The sequence below is a fragment of the Mesoplodon bidens genome (genome assembly GCF_964165515.1).
Source record: "Mesoplodon bidens genome assembly, contig: HAP1_SCAFFOLD_291, whole genome shotgun sequence".
NCBI lineage: Eukaryota > Metazoa > Chordata > Mammalia > Artiodactyla > Ziphiidae > Mesoplodon > Mesoplodon bidens.
The window spans coordinates 526,811-545,948 of NW_027671677.1; the positions used below are offsets into that span (position 1 = coordinate 526,811).

The 19,138-nt window shown below is 47.9% G+C and overlaps 1 protein-coding gene across 1 annotated transcript in view; it reads right to left on the minus strand.

The window, feature by feature from the left end:
• Window positions 1-570, minus strand: part of LOC308611205 (forkhead-associated domain-containing protein 1-like) — a gene marked incomplete at both ends in the record, with an annotated part of 87,818 nt that extends 87,248 nt beyond the window's left edge. Inside the window, one exon of the mRNA XM_081260082.1 lies at window positions 478-570. Coding sequence (XP_081116208.1) covers window positions 478-570 — 93 coding nt within the window. The remainder of the gene's footprint in view (window positions 1-477) is intronic.
• Window positions 571-19,138: the final 18,568 nt, after the last annotated feature.

Here is a 19,138-nt window from a genome sequence, read left to right on the forward strand (position 1 = left end):
AATGAAGTGAGAGAGCACTGAGGCCATGCCCAGGGCTTACCCTGATTTACTACTTGGAGGTACCGGGGCGGGGGAGGGCTCTGAGGGGCCCATAGTCTCCAGAAGCTCTGGAAAGGGCGAGAGGCCATTGCTCAAGCTGGGCCCTTCAGGTGGCCGTGGCTGCCAGACGCAGAGCAGGTGAAGGTCAAGCATCAGCTCTAAGCCCACCTTCCAAACCACGCCATCAGGGTGGGACACTGCAGACACAGTCAGCAAAGGACACAGGGCCCATCGCACTTTGCACTGTGCTCATTCTTACCACATGTGCCAGGGAGACCCAGCACATGCCGGGATTGGTTATTGGTGGCACACCGAGGAAGGCTGGGACTGTTAGCCAGAGGCTGTGCTTTACAAGAGACTGGAGTCCACAGAACAGTAAGGACTTTTGGTGGTGTGAGGGGTAGGGAGGGTCGGGGACTGGCTAGGAAGAGGTCTTACCTCTAAAACAAGGTCTGAATTTTCATGCCTTCCAATCGTAGTGCTTTTATTCAGGACAAAATAGCCTTCTGCACTCTTTAGATAGGCTTTCATATTCTCTGCTTTTCCTATAACAGGTTTTCAGAAAACAATTTTGTTAGAAAAATACAGTCCTCTAATTATTCAGTGTCATATTTAGAATGAATGGAATACACCATAATGTCCACAGGAGAAGTCAGCAGAGGTAGGAGTGGATAGCTGGATTTAACAACGATCACAATGATAATTCCGCACATATTTAAGACTGTCCTTTTAACAGTGATAGCCGGCATAGATGAGCTTGCTTCTGATCACAAGAGGACATCCTTTATGTAACTCAGAGCACAAACAAGCAATAGCAAAAAAAAAAACAACCCAAACAAATCTGAATTCCACTGATAACCGCTCTCCACCTCCCATTAAGCTTAGTTTGGGGTTAGTTATCTGACAGAATCAAATACTCAGTGTTACTAACCCACCACTTACTAGCTCTGTGACTCTGAGTGAGTTACTTATTCTCTCTCTATGCCTCTGTTTCCTCATCTGTAAAATGGGGCTAATAATACTCTGTATCCCAAAGAGTTTTGTGAGGATTAAATGTGAAGCATCTAGAATGGTGATTGCTACACTAAACACCCATTTGTCCTACTGTGATTGTGACTGTTATTAATCTTGGGCTTCTGAACTTTGACTCAATAAACCCCAACTTCTACAGAGCTTCTTAAAGTGTGGAAGAGTCAGTCATCGAGGAAATGGGCATTAGAAGATACTTTCTTTTTAAGTCACCGCATTCCTTCATATATTTAGGTTGAAAAAAAAAATGATTTCCAACGACAAAATATCAAGATTATAGCTTGGCTGTACGGTCAAGACTCTGTACGTATCTTTTGCTGGCATTTTATTATGAAAATGTCAAACACACAGAAAAGTTGAAAGAAGTGGATGGTGAACTTCTATAGAACCACCACCCAGTTTCTACAATCAACATTTTGTTCTATTTGCTTTATCACATATCTACCCATCTATACATTTTATATTTTAATGCATTTCAAAGTAAATCCTATGCATGTTTTTAAATTTTATTTATTTATTTTTGGCTGTGTTGGGTCTTCGTTTCTGTGCGAGGGCTTTCTCTATTTGTGGCAAGTGGGGGCCACTCTTCATCACGGTGCACGGGCCTCTCACTATCACGGCGTCTCATGTTGTGGAGCACAGGCTCCAGATGCACAGGCTCAGTAGTTGTGGCTCACGGGCCTAGTTGCTCCGCGGCACATGGGATCTTCCCAGACCAGGGCTCGAACCCATGTCCCCTGTATTAGAAGGCAGATTCTCAACCACTGCGCCACCAGGGAAGCCCTATACGTGTTTTTTATTTTTTTATTTTTATTTATTTATTATTATTATTATTATTTTTAGCGGTACGCGGGCCTCTCACTGTTGTGGCCTCTCCCGTTGCGGAGCACAGGCTCCGGATGCACAGGCTCAGAGGCCATGGCTTACGGGCACAGCCGCTCCGCGGCATGTGGGATCCTCCCAGACCAGGGCACGAACCTGTGTCCCCTGCATCGACAGGTGGACTCTCAACCACTGTGCCACCAGGGAAGCCCATATATACATGTGTTTTAAAACATAAAAATGTCAGTGACTTCAGCTGGTTCCAAAATGTTGATGATAATTCACATGATATTTGAATTCTGATCCATCTCAGTGCCATGTCAAAGATAGTCTCTTTTCTTTTTTTTCCTTTTTTTTTTTGGCTGTGTTGGGTCTTCGTTGCTGCATGTGGGCTTTCTCTAGTTGCGGCGAGCGGAGGCTACTCTTCCTCACAGTGCGCAGGCTTCTCACTGCGGTGGCTTCTCCTGTTGTGGAGCATGGGCTCTAGGTGTGCAGGCTTCAGTAGTTGGAGCACGTGGGCTCAGTAGTTGCGGCACACGAGCCCTAGTTGTGGCTCGCAGGCTCTAGAGTGCAGGCTCAGTAGTTGTGGTGCACTGGCTTAGTTGCTCCGAGGCATGTGGGATCTTCCTGGACCAGGGCTCGAACCCGTGTCCCCTGCATTGGCAGGCAGATTCTTAACCGCTGAGCCACCAAGAAAGTCCCCAAAGTCTCTTTTCAACTGAAACGTCACTGAAGTGTGAAGTTGTTAGACTGTGGATAAAAACAAAAATCATCTAGGTCTGACCGTAGAGGGTCTCCGGTCTGGCTCTGCTTTCCATCAATATCTCCATCATCATTCCATCACTGAATCCCTACTAAGTGCCAGGCACTGGGCTATCCTTTTACACACATGGCCTCTTTTCATCCTCAGAACCACCCTGCGAGGCAGGTGTCAATATTGTCCCGCTTTACAAATGAGGAAACTGAGACTCAGAGAAGTTAAGGTCACACAATAGTAAGTGTGTGACAACTCTGGGCCTTTGCATGTAACCAGTGTACAAACCTCCATTGCTGCTGGTGGGGCAGAGTAGGGGTGGGGTAATTGCACTGTCTGCTGACACTTGGGACATGTAATAAAAGAAAGTCCTTGAAACCAGCATTCTATCCTCTGAAAGGAAGACGAGACCCTACCTGGGGGTAAGAGAAATAAAAATAAGCAGCATAGTTTATATTTGTAAACTTTGAGGCCTGTGGATGTCCCACAAATATTGATGCTTTCAGATAATGAGAAATACATTTGATTAAGTTCGCTGTCATGTATACAGGGGAAAAGACATTTCCTCTTCCCAAAGAACCATGCTCTGCTGCCTTCAGTTATTAATCTTCAATTGCAGAGGACCATGTTAGCACGCAACACATTCAAGTCTAATTAAGCTAAAATGGAAACTTCCAAGAAATGTCTCTTCTGCAGGAAAACCACAGGAAACGCCACTAATCTAAAACTTAAACTTGGATCATGTGCATATTTGTTTTTTAGCTCTCACCCCAGACGTCCCCAAGGCTGGGGTCTTCTCTCTGCTCAGACGTCCCCCCTCGGGGCAACCACCTGACTGACCACTCTGGCTAAAGGCACCCTCAGTCATGTTATTCCCCTGCTAGTTTTCCCCTGCTGTGTTTCCTTCCTTGTACTTATCATTCTCTGACATGTTCTTGTTCCTTTCTTTAGTTATGCTTGCTGTTGGTTTCTCTTTCACTAACATATATGTTCCTGGAAAACCAGGACTGTGTTCATTTTGTTCAGAAGCGATTCTTCATGGGTATTTTGTGTTTGTACCCATCTTCAGAGCAAAGGCATTGAAAGATTTTGTCCTGCACTCACTTTCCGAGGCTGCTTGTATGGCAAACAGCCTGGGAGGATAGAGGTAATGTTTCTAATAAAGATAACGGCTCCTTCTGGGGCAAAAGTTGGGCAGGTTTGCTAGCAGCCCCTTTCAAAGATTGCAGTTTCCTGAGTTTGGAGTTCCTTACCTGGGACACAGACCCACTGTGCGCACAGCATCCACACTGGCTGCTCTGCACCACCCCGAGGGACTTTCAGGGCAACAGGAACCAAAGTGCATATGCAGCTCTGCTGCCTTTTATGTCAGCTGTGCTGTGAGTAATCAAGTTCTTTGTTTCTGGCCCAGGAGTCTCTTGTCTTCTGCCAGGAACTATAAGCTGGGCAGGCTAACTTACTAACTTTCAAACAGGGTCAAATGTCAGACCCTTTGCAGTTCCTGCCAGTTCTGTGCATTACCCCTTCTCCAGGGTAGGGGGCGGCGGGGGGCAGAACCTGACACATAGTAGGTGCTTGGGAAACACTTGCTGAGTGAATGAAAATACAAAGGACACCTCAAAGCAAGTCAGTACAGCCAGCTGGCTAGGAAGCTTTGATAGTAACTACCTTTCATTTTTCCTGTCAGTATCCAGCTTAGATGACTCCTTGGAAAACCTAAATTCTATCTCTTTAGCTTTTGGATTGGACAATATTTCTCCACCTTCATTTTGCCCTGTGCATCACTTCCTTGCGTGAAAACACTGTCAAAGTAATTTGAATGTGTGGAGCTCTGTGAATTCGTTCTTACTCAGCGCCATGGAGCACCATCCCACAGGAAAGAGCAAAAGGGCTTCAGTCATCTGCGTTCCCCCGACCACTTTGGATGGCTCAGAATTGGGCTATAGGAACAAACTTTCTTTTGAGGTTTACAGTGGCCTCAAAGTTCCTTAAAGAAGGGGAGTTCAGGTAAGGGGCGGGTGTGTGTGTGTGTGTGTCTCTGACCATTGGGTGGGTGTTGTCCATAAATCATGGGAAACAGGGGTTCCTCTCTTAATCCCAGCTATACCCACATGACATCCAAGAGCTGGTGCCCAGGAGAGGCTTAAAGCTCCCGTGCCGCCTCCCTTGGGGGGCGAGGTAGGGGCTGCACTTAGGAAGGAATGGCTGGTGTTGGGGCACCTTTTCTGGGGTGCTCCTGGCGACCCGAGCCTGGATCAGAGAGTTCGGACTCGGCTGGTGCCGGGTCCCCTGCCTACCCCAACGCCCTTGACCTCGCAGGGCTGGCCTCCTCCGGCCCAGGTTTCCGCCCGCCGCCTCCTCGCGCGCCGCTCTCACCTGGCCAGAGGAAGAAGCCCACGCCTCGTCCTCCGCCGAGAGCCCTGACCTCCGCTCTGCCGCCCTCCCGCGGAGTCTCCAGGCGACAGCCCGCAGCCCGCGCGCCCGCCCGGCCTTTTTACAAACGTCGCCACGGCAACGCCATTCTGACGGCCGAGCTGGGGAGTGGCATGGCGTGCGCGGCGCCCAAGGATGAGGGGGAGGTGCGCTGGGAGCACTCGGCCAATTACAGCCCGCTGCAGCGCTGCGAGCCCTCCCCGACCTGCCCGCTAGAGGATGGAGAAACAGGCTCAGTGTTCACAGAAGTAGCTCCAAGTCTTACAGCGGGGAAGGAGCAGACTCAAGAATCCTTCCTACTGACCTTAGCTCTAGGTTCGGTGCGTTGAGGAGGGGGTGGTCAGGCGTGGGAGGGTAATGGAGCTGAGCCACGAGAAGCTTGGAGGTTAGTACCCCCATCCCACCCGAAACTCTAGTTCTCTCTGTTGTGGAGGAGAAAACAGAGTAAGCTGGGGGGGACCATCACTTCTGGGGGTGGGGGTGGAGATGGGAGATGGGTGGGGTGGAAGGAACACTTCTGAAAGAATGGAAGATTCTCCCACGTGCTAGGAAAAGGGTATTTACAAGCCCACAGCCTTACTGTTCCTGTCCTTCCCTGTCAAAACTCGCGTTTATTCATTCATGTGTTCTTTACTTCTACAAACATCACCTGAGTCCCTACAAGGTCAGACGGTGGCCCCAGTGTTGACCTGGATCAGATCCTTAAGAACCCCACCCCCGCACTCCCCATGGGCACGGGGCTGGGGGGATGGAGCGTGTGGAGAAGACATGCAAATGCCAACTATCTCCCCTCACCCCATGTCACCTTTTTCAAATCAGCCCCTTCTGTCTGGGAGCAGAACAGCCCTGCTGACTACCTACAGAATGCCTCATTTCCCTGGCAGGCAATGACGGACAAGGTGCCCCAAGACAAACTCAAAATATTCATCTGAGAAAGATGAAAGATGGCAGACTCCACTCTAGTCAATTAGAAGATGATATAAGAGAGAAAAATCATGGAAATAGATATGGGATGGAATATATGGTAAAGATGCTCCCACATGCTTAGAGGCTCTTAGAAATGCACATTCCCTGGCACAGACCTCTGAGATTCTGATTAGGCAACTCTGGAGCATGGTCCAGGAATGAATTTGTTGCATTCTTTCAAATTCCTTGTGCATTTGTTAAAAGCTTGGCAAAACCTCAGGACTTTTTCAACCCTGCAGTTGAATCGCAGAGCCCTCCCAGCACTTGTCCCTAGAAATCTCTTCCAGGCCCTCAGTCAGCCTGGAAGGTTCTGCCTGGGTTAGTTCCCTTTGACCAGAAAGACCTTAGGAATGTATGAGGAGTGACCACAGAGGCCAGGGCCCTGAGTGGTAACTTCAGAGGAACAGAGAGGGTCAGGCTCAACTCTCCAGGCACATTTCTGCCTCAGGGCCTTTGCAGTTACTGTTTCTTCTCCCTACCTGGCACTTCCCCCAGGGATCTCCTTCAGCTCCTTCAGATTTTTACTCAAATATCACCCGATTTAAAAGGGTCTTGGAATTCCCTGGCGGTCCAATGTTTAGGAATCAGTGCTTTCACTGCCCGGCTCGATCCCTGGTCGATCCTGCAGGCCCCATGATGCCACCCAAAAAAACAAAACAAAACAAAAAACACCCCCCCAAAAACATGAATAACAAAACAAACACCTCACTCTATTGCTCTTCCCTTCATCTTACCACTCCTCTAACATGCTATTTATTTAGTTTCCTTCTCTTATTTGTTGTCAGTCTCCCCACTCCCAACTCCCTCCTGCCCCCCAACTTAAGCTCCATGAGGGCAGGGATTTTTTTCTCTTTTGTTCACTGCTGTATCACCAGTACCTAGAACAGTGCCTGAATGAACGAATGAGTGAATGAACAGGGGCAGCCCTTGCCACCCGCCCACAGCCTTGCCTCCTACTCTTGAGCTGCTGAGCTGAACTGTCCTTACCCCAGGACCTAGGCTTCTGTAGCCTTGGCCCTCCCCAGCCCCACCCTCATCTCCATGCTTGTCTTCAATGTCATCAACATGAGCACAGAACGCAACCCTGCTCATTGCCAGCCAGACCCTACAGAGCCCATCCAGGCCAGCCTGGAGCCGGAGCCGCCCTTGGCCCCCTGATAGGCTTGGGAGAGCATATGTTGCCATTAGTCCATCTCTCGATGAGGAAATACTAAACGGAGAACAAAGCTGACATTCAGGCTCACTGGAGCAGAAATTGCCAAATCTTGATTGGATCCTGCCGCTCCCCACAGGATGCCACAGTCATCTCAAAGGGTGTGTGAAAGTCTTAAAACCCAGTTCCATGTCATCCACTTAAATTTCAAAAACAGAAACTAAAATACCCCAATAACTCATGGCTTTATCATAGCATGTCCTGGGCTGAGTGAGAGTTGTACTTTGCGATGATGGGGTGTTCAAAATACTGCACCTGGGGAATTCCCTGGCAGTCCACTGGTTCGGACTTGGTGCTTTCACTGCCCTGGCCCGGGTTCAATCCCTGGTGGGGAAATTAAGATCCCGCAAGCCACAAGGCATGGCCAAAAAAAAAAAAAAGAGGTTTCTAGTTTATATGGGCTCCTTGGTGATGCCTGTAATCAATCAATCTTCTTGAGCTCTGGGTGGCTACCAAGGCTGTACTGTATCTCCATCAACATCAGGATGCTGGTGTCTGAAAGGCCTGGGTCCAGGTCCCAGCTTTGTCATTCCCAGCTGTGTCCTCCTAATACTGGAGCGTGTGATGTCAACTCCGGGCTTTCCACCCGCAGGGCTCTGTCCCAGTCCTTCCTGTGGATCATCTCATTTAATCCTCAGCATAACCTGGGGCAGTAGGTGTGTGTGAAACACCTGGACCTCGGAGCTCTGCAGAGAAGCGCCCAAAAGTGTCGTGACGGGTGTTATTTCTATCACGTCACTCCCACTGGAACAGGAAAATAGGGCTCAAGAGACATGGAGGTGTGTGACCAAGGTGACACAGCCAGAACAGGATTTGAATCTAGATGACTGTGATGGGACGGTATTTTCCCCGGGGACCACAGGTGACAGGTGTCACAGCCACGAGACACCCATGCTCACCACCTGCTTTCCCTCAGCCCTGAACAATCTGGGCTTCCGGCTGTCCTGAAGTTTGGGCAGTGCCTGCAGCAAGAGGGGGAGGGAGCTGAGGCCAGGAGGGGGTAGCTGGGGCTTGCCAGGGACCTCTCCTGCCACCCACTGGGCTTCTTTCCTGCAGGACCTCTGCCCCATAAAATCTCATTGGGCCGCAGTTACCTTCCCTGGGCTGTCCTTGACCGGGAGAGCCCATCCACTGTGCCCCCTCCCCAGATCTGCTTGTTGTCCCCTGCATTCCAACAAGAAATGAATGCTGGCCTCCTGCCTGGAAGAGGTAGGGAGCTTGCCCAGCCTTTAAGGGGTAAGAGAGAGCCAGGGCAAGAGCTGGAAAAGGAGAAAGGGAGAGTAAAAGAGAGAGAGAGCGCTCGAGGATCAGGAAGTAGCTAAGCTATTGAGTAGGTGACAGATGGGAGAGCAAAGGGCCATTGGAGGGCCTCCCTGGTGGCGCAGTGGTTGGGAGTCCGCCTGCCGATGCAGGGGATACGGGTTCGTGCCCCGGTCCGGGAGGATCCCATATGCCGCGGAGCGGCTGGGCCCGTGAGCCATGGCCGCTGAGCCTGCGCGTCCGGAGCCTGTGCTCCGCAACGGGAGAGGCCACAGCAGTGAGAGGCCCGCATACCGCAAAAAAAAAAAAAAAAAAAAAAAAAAAAAGGGCCATTGGAGGCTCCACAGTCCACTCATAACCTGACGCTATGGGCTAAGGAAATGCAGGTTTTTATACACACACACACACACACACACACACAGGTTCACAAAAATAAATTCAAACCACAAAATCACAGCTGGTCACTGAGGCCTTCTGCGGCCGTGCTCACCCCCTTCCCCTGTCAGAAAATGAGAAGTCACCCAGGTGTTTTCTCAGATAGAGACAAGGCTGGTTGGGATGTTCATCTATTGCAAATCAGAGCTCTGCCAGGGGGCTTCCCTGGTGGCACAGTGGTTGAGAATCTGCCTGCCAATGCAGGGGACGTGGGTTCGAGCCCTTGTCTTGGAGGATCCCACATGCTGCGGAGCAACTAGTCCCGTGAGCCACAGCTACTGAGCCTGCGCGTCTGGAGCTTGTGCTCTGCAACAAGAGAGTCCGCGATAGTGAGAGGCCTGTGCACCGCGATGAAGAGTGACCCCCGCTTGCCACACCTGGAGAAAGCCCTCGCACAGAAACGAAGACCCAACACAGCCAAAAATAAATAAATTAATTAATTAAAAAACTTAAAACAAAACCAAAAAACTACTCTCTCTAAAAAAAACAAACAAAAAAACAGAAGAAAAGCTTTGCCAGGGAGGTCAGTCTGTACGTTCTGTTTGAAAGCTGCAGATGAAGGCTGCTGATCCCACCTCTGATCGGCCTGGTTTCGTTTGTTTGTTTGTTTTATTCTGTCTGTACCTCACTTCTCTCACCTGTAAAATGGAGGTAATAGCAACATTGACTGTAAAGACCAAATGGGTTAATATGTGTGAAGTAGTAAACTGTGCCCGGTACCACAGACTCCTTCTGTGAATGTCCGCGTTGCTGTCTGTCTGTTTGCTTGTTTTTGTTGCTTTCTTGATGATGTGGGAGGACAGCACCATCTCAACCCGATCACGGCCATCCTGGGGAGAGCTTTGATTTGCATCGTCTCAGTCCCAACCCAGAGCAAACTTGACCTCTGAACACTCGCATATCATCTTGCTTGTTGCCCAGGGACCTTTCTGGGTGTGGGTGTCAGAGGCAGGCTGAGCTCCCCTGATCGCTGCTAGAGGGATTCTGAGAATCCAGCTGGTCTCTGTGGCGTGGCACGTGCAAGAGAACTCCATATATTCGACTTCCAGGCATCCAGGCAAATCAACCTCCACTACTTTTTTTGGGCGGATTAACAATGAACCACTATGAATGAGGTTAACCAAACTAGCTAATATTTACTGAGGCTTGTTAGGTACCAGCCGCTATTCCATGCACTGTTTTATTTAATTCTTGGCCCAACCCATTTCACAGAAGCAGGCCCAGAAAAGTCAAGTAACTTTCCCAGTTACAAATCTTGTAAGTGATAGGTCCAAGATTCGAACCCTGGCTGTTGGACTCCAGCATATTTTCTTTTTTGTAAAGTTTTGTTTTCAAAACATAATATACATCTCGAAAAGAGCACAACTGATAAGTGTACGCTTGAAGAATTATCACAAAGTGTATGCACCCACCCTAACCAGAACCCAGAACAAGAAGCAGAACATCACCACCCACCCCCGCCCCTCCGAGAAGACTCCCTGTGCTCATTCTGGTTACCCCCTCCCGCTTGTCTGACTTCCAATCATAGATTAATTCTGCTTGGTTTTGAGCTTCATGGAAATGGAATCTTACAGATTCCATTTGCTGCCTGGTTTCTTTCACTCAAGTATGTGAGGTTCGACCACGTTGTCTGATGTAGCTGTGGTTCATTCATTCTCACTGCTGCATTGCATTACACTCTGTTATCTATTCCTGCAGAACAAATTATGGCAAACTTAACGGATCCAAAAAACACACACATGTCACAGTTTCTGTGGGTCAGGAATCTGGGCACTGCTTAGCTGGGTTCTCTGCTCAGGGTCTCTCCCAGGCTGCAATGAGGGAGGTGGCCAGGGCTGGGGTCTCATCTGAGGCTCAGCTGGGGAAGGATCCTCTTTCCAGTTCATGTGGTGGTTGGCAGGATACAGTTTGCTGAGGGTTGTTAGTTAGTCTGAGGGCCTCACCTCCTTGCTGCCTGTTAGCCAGAGATCCTGCACTGTTTCTTGCCATGTGGGCCTCTCCATAAGGTGGCTTGCTTCATCAGAGCCAGTGAGAGTCCATAGAGAGAGTCTCCAGGCAAGATGGAAGTTACAATCTTCTGTAACATAATCACAGAAATGACATGCCCATCACCTTTGCAGCATCTACTGATTAGAAATAAGGTACAGTCCTGCCTACTCTCAAGGGAAGGGGACACAGAGGTGTGAACACCAGGGATAATTGGGGGCCGTTGTGTATGCCTTTTGATCTGCACATGTGCACATATCTCTTCGGTATATATCTAGGAGTAGAATTTCTGGGTCACACATACGTCCGGCTTTATGAGATTCTGCCAAACATTTTTCCAAAGTGCAGGTACCCTCTACACTCCCTCAGCAGGCTATGAGCTTCCCAGTTAGAGCACATGCTTTCAATACACTCCTCCCCTCTCTCCTTACAGAAGGGGTGTTTGAGCTGGGGCTCTTTGGGACGACAGGTCCTAATTCTGGCCCCATGTCAGAATCACTGAATTCCCGGGCCGCTTCGCCAGACATTCTGATCATTTGAGGGCTCAGATACAAACTGGAAGGTCCACTCCATGAGGCGAGGATCCCTGTATCCTTGGTGTCCGGAGCAGTACCCGGCAGCAGTACCTGGCAGGTACCAGGTAGCTGGCACTCAATAAATGTTTTTTTGATTAAGTGAATGAGTTTAGGAAATATTGTTCAAGAGATGGGCCCCAGGGCGTGTATAAGCTGCTTAAACGGGAAGGAAACTTTGTTGTGTCTGAGGCTGTGTGCATTTTTCTGGGAAGAGGGCTCAGAGCCTCAACCAGGTATGTCCCCAACAAAGGTTAAAGGCCGCTGTGATTGGCTACTGTCCGGCTTAGGTATTTTATCACATGAAGAAGAACTGGTCCCAGGGTTGGAGGCATGGGAATTGTGGACAAGGTCCCATGGTCCTTAGAAGTAAAAAGCGAGACAGTGCTTGCCTGGGGTGGCTCATAAACTGACACCTTGCTTGTTTTGACCTTTGACCCATGGTAGCTCTTTTGGTACATCTAGCCACTGCCTGGCCTCCTGGGACCCTCCCTGTGTCTGTCTGTTGAACAGAAAATTCCAGAAGGCCTCGGTGCCCTGAGTTTCCATCAGGGGCAAGCCAACATGAGCCTTAGCTTTTGAAAAACCCCTTTCAATCAATAGAAAGCCTCCCAGTTTATCTGGTTTGAGATGACCTCATCCTTTGTCAACTTCTCTCTTGTTTTCTGGAGGTTGCTCAGCGTCTTGCTGCTGTCTGCATTCTTTTCTCATGTGAACAGTGCACCTATTTTGGGCATTTTGTCGTTGTTGTTTTGGGTCATTCCCGTCACACATTTTTTATATTCCTTTCCAGTCAGATCAACCTCATGCCTCTCTAGACATTTCTTCTCAGGTTTCCTCTGAATCATTTTGTTTGGTCTAAATATGTCCAGTGGTTCCTCCTTCCTCACTGCACTCCACATAGACCCTCTCTTTTCCGCGGAACAACTGTTCTTTTCTTTCGAATCCCTGACCCAAATCCTCATCTTTCACCATGTTTTCTGACTTCTCCTAAGAACTGATTGTTTTTTGAAACTTAAGCCTCAAATGTCATCCCTTCTAATCTGGGTCTGAATTTGGATCACGGTCAAGAAGCAGGGGAGACAGGAACGTGGCTGCGTAATTAGGATCCTCAGCAGAAGGGCTGAGTGTTCATCGGGGGGATCAGAGGGGCCTGGGGATGGAGCAAGAGGTATCTTCTTCTGCCTCGGGTAGGGTTTAGGGTGGGGTTGTCAGGAAAGCGCTAAGAAAAAAGGAACCATTTGACTTGAGTTTTGAGGGAAGAGTAGGATTTCCGGAGGCAGAGCAGGGAGAGAAGAGGATTGTCCAAGGAAGGAGCAGTGGGAATGGAGGCTAGAAGATGAGTCATCAGAGAAGTTAGGGAAAAGAGTACAGAAGGAGAGGGGTGGCCAGGTGCTGAGACCGCAGACTGAAGGTCCATGGTCAGCCCTCAGATATGTTTGTCTGGTTTTCCCAGTGTGTTAAGACTTTTAATTAGTTGCTGAAGGGAGAGGCCTCTTTCTGTGGAGTGACAGAGAAACCTATTCAAATTGTCTTCAGCATGAATGCAAATTCACTGGTTACCAAAAATGAAAAGTCTAGAGGGAACCTCTGGGTTCAGGCTCAGATGATTTCATGAGGCCTTGGCCTCTCTCCAGCTCTCAGGGATTCTTTGAACCATGTGGATCCAACCTTAGACAGAATCTCTGTATAATGGTCACAAAAAGGCGGCCGAAGCTCCAGCCCTTACATCTTCTCAGCTTTGAATTCCATAGGGAAGGATAAGAGTCTTTTTCCTAAGCTTCCCCCAATGGCCTCACTGCTTCTCATTTTCTCTGGGTGGGTCACAAGCCCATTCCTGAGCCAATTATTGTGGCCCAGGAGACTGCTCTGATTGGCTGAGCTTGAGCCACATGCCCAGCCCTGCAGCCAGAGGTGGAATCAACACCATCTCTGAGAAACTGGACTGAGACTAGGAGAAAGGTGTTGTCCCCAAAGGGGGATCATAACCCCATAATATTTTAGAAGAGAGGTCAATTGCTATTAGGTGACAAAAACCCGATGCCTACCACAGTAGCCAACATGTACAGCTCATTGACATCTGGATTTATGCCTTTTTTTGGGAAAATGGGAATATCTGGCAATACCTGGACTCTCTTCTTGTATATAGATCAACAATCTGCTGGGGCTGAGAAGAGGCTCCCTCTTTAGATACAGCCTATGTTCTGCCTGCCCAATGCACTGCTCATATTTCCTCTCTGGCTCCTGGAAGCACTTGAATTTTTATTGCCAGCATAATTTGATTCTGTAAAGAAATCTGTTTTTCCCACCAGAATGGAAGAGCCAAATGTACAGGGGTCAAATAGCTCTCCTGTGCTCCCACAAACTCCTGAGGACAAATGCCTGGCCATTTTTGATAGTCTCATTCATTACTCATTTTAAAAGCCTTCTTTAAAAAAATATTGAATACATAGTGATTTTAGAATCTGTTATCTGATAATTCCATCATCTGAAATCTTTGGGTGGGAGTGGCAGAGGGGTGGTGTCTCAATGTCTTGTTTGTTGTGTCTGCTTACTCTGGCTCATACTGACTTATTGCTTGGATGTTTAGTAATTTGACTGTGATCTCATTCTTGATTGAACTTAATCTCTGGGAATCCTGAGGGGTCTGATTCCTGGCTGCTTTGCTCTCGGAAGTCTTTTTTGTTTATTTCAGCTGGATGCCGGGGATGCTAATAACCTCTGAACACTGACATTTATTTCCTCAACTTGGGAGTTTTCCCACTGAATACATGGAGTATAAACTTGAGCCCCAGACCCACGTGGTTACAAACCTTCAGGGTGATCATCATCATCATCAGTATTGTGGCCATTATTAGTTTTCCCCTCCAGAGCCACATTGAAAACTACAGGTTTTCATAGGCTCCCCTTTCTGAAAGTCCAGAAAAAAAAAGTTTTTAAGCCCTCCTCTTGCCAGGGTGTGGAGCATCTTTGAGGGTGCCAGCTTAATACAGGCATCTTAGACTTGGTTAGCTCATTTTTCAAGGCCCAAGGCTTAATCTCCCTTTTCCTGCACTTACTAAAGGCAAATGGCTTCCTCATTTGCTTATGCTTTGGTTGTAGCTCACTCTGTTTGTGTGTGTGTCTGTATGTTCCTTTGAGATTGCCTACATAAAAATTGTTTTTTATTCTGGGATTTTGGAAACACACACAAAACTAGAAAAGCCTGCGATTAACTCCATGTATTCATCATCCAGCTTCAACATTTTCCCAGTGTTCTCTCATTCTTTTTTCTTCCTTTTTGAGTTTTTTTCTAGGTTAATTTAAAGCAAGTTGTGTCATTTCACCCATAAAGACATCCTAACTGAAAGGACTTTTTTTTTCCTTTACATTATCCCCGCCTTGACATGATCACAGCTAAAAATACTTATAATCATTCCTGAATATCATCTAATATTCAGTCCATGCTCACATTTCCTTGATTCTCTCAGAGATATCTTTTTTACTTTTATCTTTGTTAGAATCAGGATCCAGACAATGTCCACACATTACACTTGGTTGTTATGTCTCTGAAATGTCTTTAATTCTGTAACAGCAACACCCTGCCCCTGACCTTTTTTATCCCCCAGCCACTGATTTGTTGGAGAAACTGGGTCTTTTGTCCTGGAGAACATTCACATCCTGGATTTGGCTGATCACTTCTTCTTGGTTTCAGTTAACTTGTTCCTCTTTTCCCCATGTTTCCTGTAAACAAATAGTTAGATCTAGAGGTCTGAGGAGATCAAAGTCTTTTTGTTGTCCAGACGCCTTCATAGGCGGTACTGTGTGATCCATCCTGCATCACACAGTGAGCACATAATGTCTGGTCATCCTGCTTTTAACGATATTGAGATTGAATGGTAGGTCCAGTGCTAACAGACTGAGCCATCCATTACAAAGTTCCCAACGGCTTTTTTTCCCCCAATAATTCACATTTTTAATTTTTAATTATGGTAAAATATACATAACATTTACCATCTTAACCATTTAAAAACATACAGTTCGGGCTTCCCTGGTGGCGCAGTGTTTGAGAGTCCGCCTGCCGATGCAGGGGATGCGGGTTCGTGCCCCGGTCCAGGAAGATGCCACATGCCGCGGAGCAGCTTGGCCCGTGAGCCATGGCCGCTGAGCCTGCGTGTCCGGAGCCTGTGCTCCGCAACGGGAGAGGCCACAACAGTGAGAGGCCTGCGTACCGCAAAAACAAACAAACAAACAAACAAACAAACAAAACACACAAGTGGCACGGAAGAAGCCAGAATCTTGAGAATACCTGGGCCCAAGGAAATCTTGGAAGATAGTGAGTTAAAGAGAATAGTGAGGATAATGACGATGGTAGGAGAGCATGTATGCTTTGTGGTCCTATGTGCTAAGGGTTTTGTATACAAGCTCCCATTGGGAAGGCTACGAGCTAGGTGCCATTTTTATTCTCATCTTAAAGAAGAGGGATCTGAGCTAATTAAGCAGAGGGAAGGTTAGGGGGTTTTCCTGGCTGAGACCACAAGGCAAAGCGGTGGTCACGCCCCATAGCCAGGACTTGATTGGCTGGAGATTTGATTGGCAGGAGAGCTGAGCGGCTTCTCCTGCCAGAAGCAGCCGGTGCCCTTCAGCCTTTCTTCCACTTCAAGCCCTAAGAAAGGGCTTGCGTGCTTCCCAAGTGGCAACTTCTGTGCATTTAAAAATTTCCTCTTGAAAATCCCAGCCTTAGCCCATTCACAAAAGGTATCTGGGTCCTTTCTTGGCCGTGGCCTAGTCGTATTCACCAAAGAGAAGAGCGCGTCCCATAAGAGCTGGCGGCTTTGGGAGGACCGGGGAAGGCGTCAGCTGGCAGGAAGCTCCCTGAAAGAAATAGAGGAATCCCCACCCATCCATGAGCTGCCTATTCTTCCCCCTTAGAAACGGGGCTTGTGATGTGCCAGGCACTGCAGGCATTTTGCCATTTAACCCTCCCGCTGCCCCACGCAGTAGGCCTCTTGCTAAGAGTTTTGGTTGCTTTTGTTGAGGAACCTGGGATACAGAGGTCAAGCCACTTACTCAGGGTCATTCGGGGCAGTGGTGGGGCTTGACCCCTATTTGTTTGACTCCAAATCTGGCCTCTGAACTCTGAGAGACACTGCCGGCTTCTCGAGTGATGTGGGAAGTGGATTCGAGTGAGCACGGCCTGGGCAGCGGTTCCCGTCCCTCTGCCACATGGACAGAGCCACAGACCCAGTTCGCTGTGAAGGCCCAGCATCTTATACCAAGTCTCATTTTCACAGCCAGAGATATTAGTGTGGAAATAGGACTTTTGATTCTTGAAAGGTCTGCTTGGTGAAGAGATGGTCAAACATTAAAACTACAAACTCCATTTTTTTGGGGGGGGGCAATTCTGAAGCTTAAGATGTGTAATTTCATCTCAGTGCTTCAACACTGCCACCTCTGTGAACGGGTGAAGAGTTTCAAAGTTTTATACAGGAGGCTAAAAAACTAAGGCTCCTTGTGAAAATACTAAGTGTAAAACTTAGGAAAGAGGAATTCTACTTTCTGTTCTTTTCTGCTTAAAGACAACGAAGATATACTACCTGGAAGGAACGGATGCCAAGACAGATGTATACAAGTGCCCTTTAGGATCCAGCAAAACTTTCAAATGGATTATTGTTTTCTTCCCGACAAACAGGGATTTCTGACAACATATTAACAACAAGCCTGAAATGCAAACCTGAGTCCTGGAGTGAAACCCCCAGGAGCAATGGTGCGAGGTATCCAAGGGGGCCACCCTGGTAAGGGAGACACAGAAGGAGGGGGTGTGGAAAAGTGAACCTGGGCGGGGGAGGGCAGCAGGTGGGGAGGGAATCCTGTTTCTGCCACTTAGTAGCCAGGGAACGGTACCCTCTGTCAACTCAGCTTTCCCCTCTCTCTAAGGGGCTGACACTTGCCAGCATCCCTTGCGGGTTGATGGGAGAGATGAAGCATGTGCGGTGTGGAGCAGGTGCCTGTCCCTTGGTAAGCCTTTCCCCCAGTTGTGAATTCCACGAATTTGAAAGCTACTAGTTGTAGCTCTTCTGGGGACCCTGACAAAGGTTCAGCTTGGCCATTTCAGACCCTTCTCGGCTGAGGGATGTCCAGCGCCAAACAGGCTGGCATGTCCCTTGCGTTGTGTGTGAATGAGGCAGCCCAGGAATAATGCATGTGAAACCTCATTATGTAAATCCTCAGGTTTTCAGTACATGACAATGGCTTTTTGGGGGGCCCTTCTCTGTCCCATTCTGTGGTCTGGTGTCTCTGCTTTGGGACCTAGTCTGCCAAGCCCTGGGGGCGGGGGTGGGCACCCTGGGGAGGGGTGAGCTCTCCAGAGGGCACATCAAAGGGAAAGTCACAACTCTGTCACTGGCCCAGCTCTCCCAGGCATTGCGTGGTGTGAAAGGAAACTATCCTCTGCCTGAGGCAACCCCATGTCACACACAGATTAAGGCCTGTGATGTTTAATTCAGAGCAGTGAGCACTGGAAACACCACATCCAGGCTCCCTCAGAGCAGGACAGCCACTTTTCATTTCTGGGGCTCTAAGCCAGAGAGACTGCTGTCTGGAAACCTATTGCCTGGAAGGTTCGCAGGATGGAGGGCAGGCTTCTGCAAGGAACTATCTGACCATCACCTCCTGGTTGAGGAGAAGGGCACCCTTCTATGACCTTGGCCTCCTTAGAGCTCATGCAGGCAACAAACACACACATACAAATACACACACATGCCAACACACAACACATACTCACATGGACACACATACACACAAGCATGCGTGTACAAATACACAGCCCCAAGTCAGAAAGACTGGTGTACTATTCTGGCTACTCAGAAGAGCAAACCCAGATCTTTATTCTCAGAGAGCTTATTCCTTGGTGTATCCCTGGCACCTGGCAGAGCAATGAAAATCAGAATCGCCGCCTTTAAAAACACTCGGGCTGTTCACTCAACTGATTGTGGTCATCATTGCAGGAGGCAGGGAAGTCAGATCATGATGCTGGACACCCTTAAGCTTAGTACAGTGCTGTGTGTCAATTATGTCTCAATAAAACTGGTAGAAGAAATAGTTATCTGGATAGAAAGAACAAGATAAAATACACGAATTATCAAAAGTTAAAAAAATACAGACGAGCTAGACTATGAGTCTCAGAAAGCACTGTTCACAACAGCCAGGACATGGAAGCAGCCTAAATGTCGATGGAGGAGTGGATAAAGAAGATGTGGTACAAATATATAGTGGAATACTACTCAGCCGTAAAAAAGAATGAAGTAATGCCATTTGCAGCAACATGGATGGACCTAGAGACTATCATACTATGTGAAGTAAGTCAGACAAAGACAAGTATCATATGATATCACTTATATGTGGAATCTAAAAAAAATGATACAAATGTGCTTATTTATAAAACAGAAACAGACTCAAAGACTTTGAAAACAAACTTATGGTTACCAAAGTGGAAATGTGGTGGGGAGGGATAAATTAAGAGTTTGGGATTAACATATACACACTATTATATATAAAATATATAATCAACAAGGACCTACTGTATAGCACAGGGAACTCTACTCAATATTCTGTAATAACTTATATGGGAAAAGAATCTGAAAAAGAATA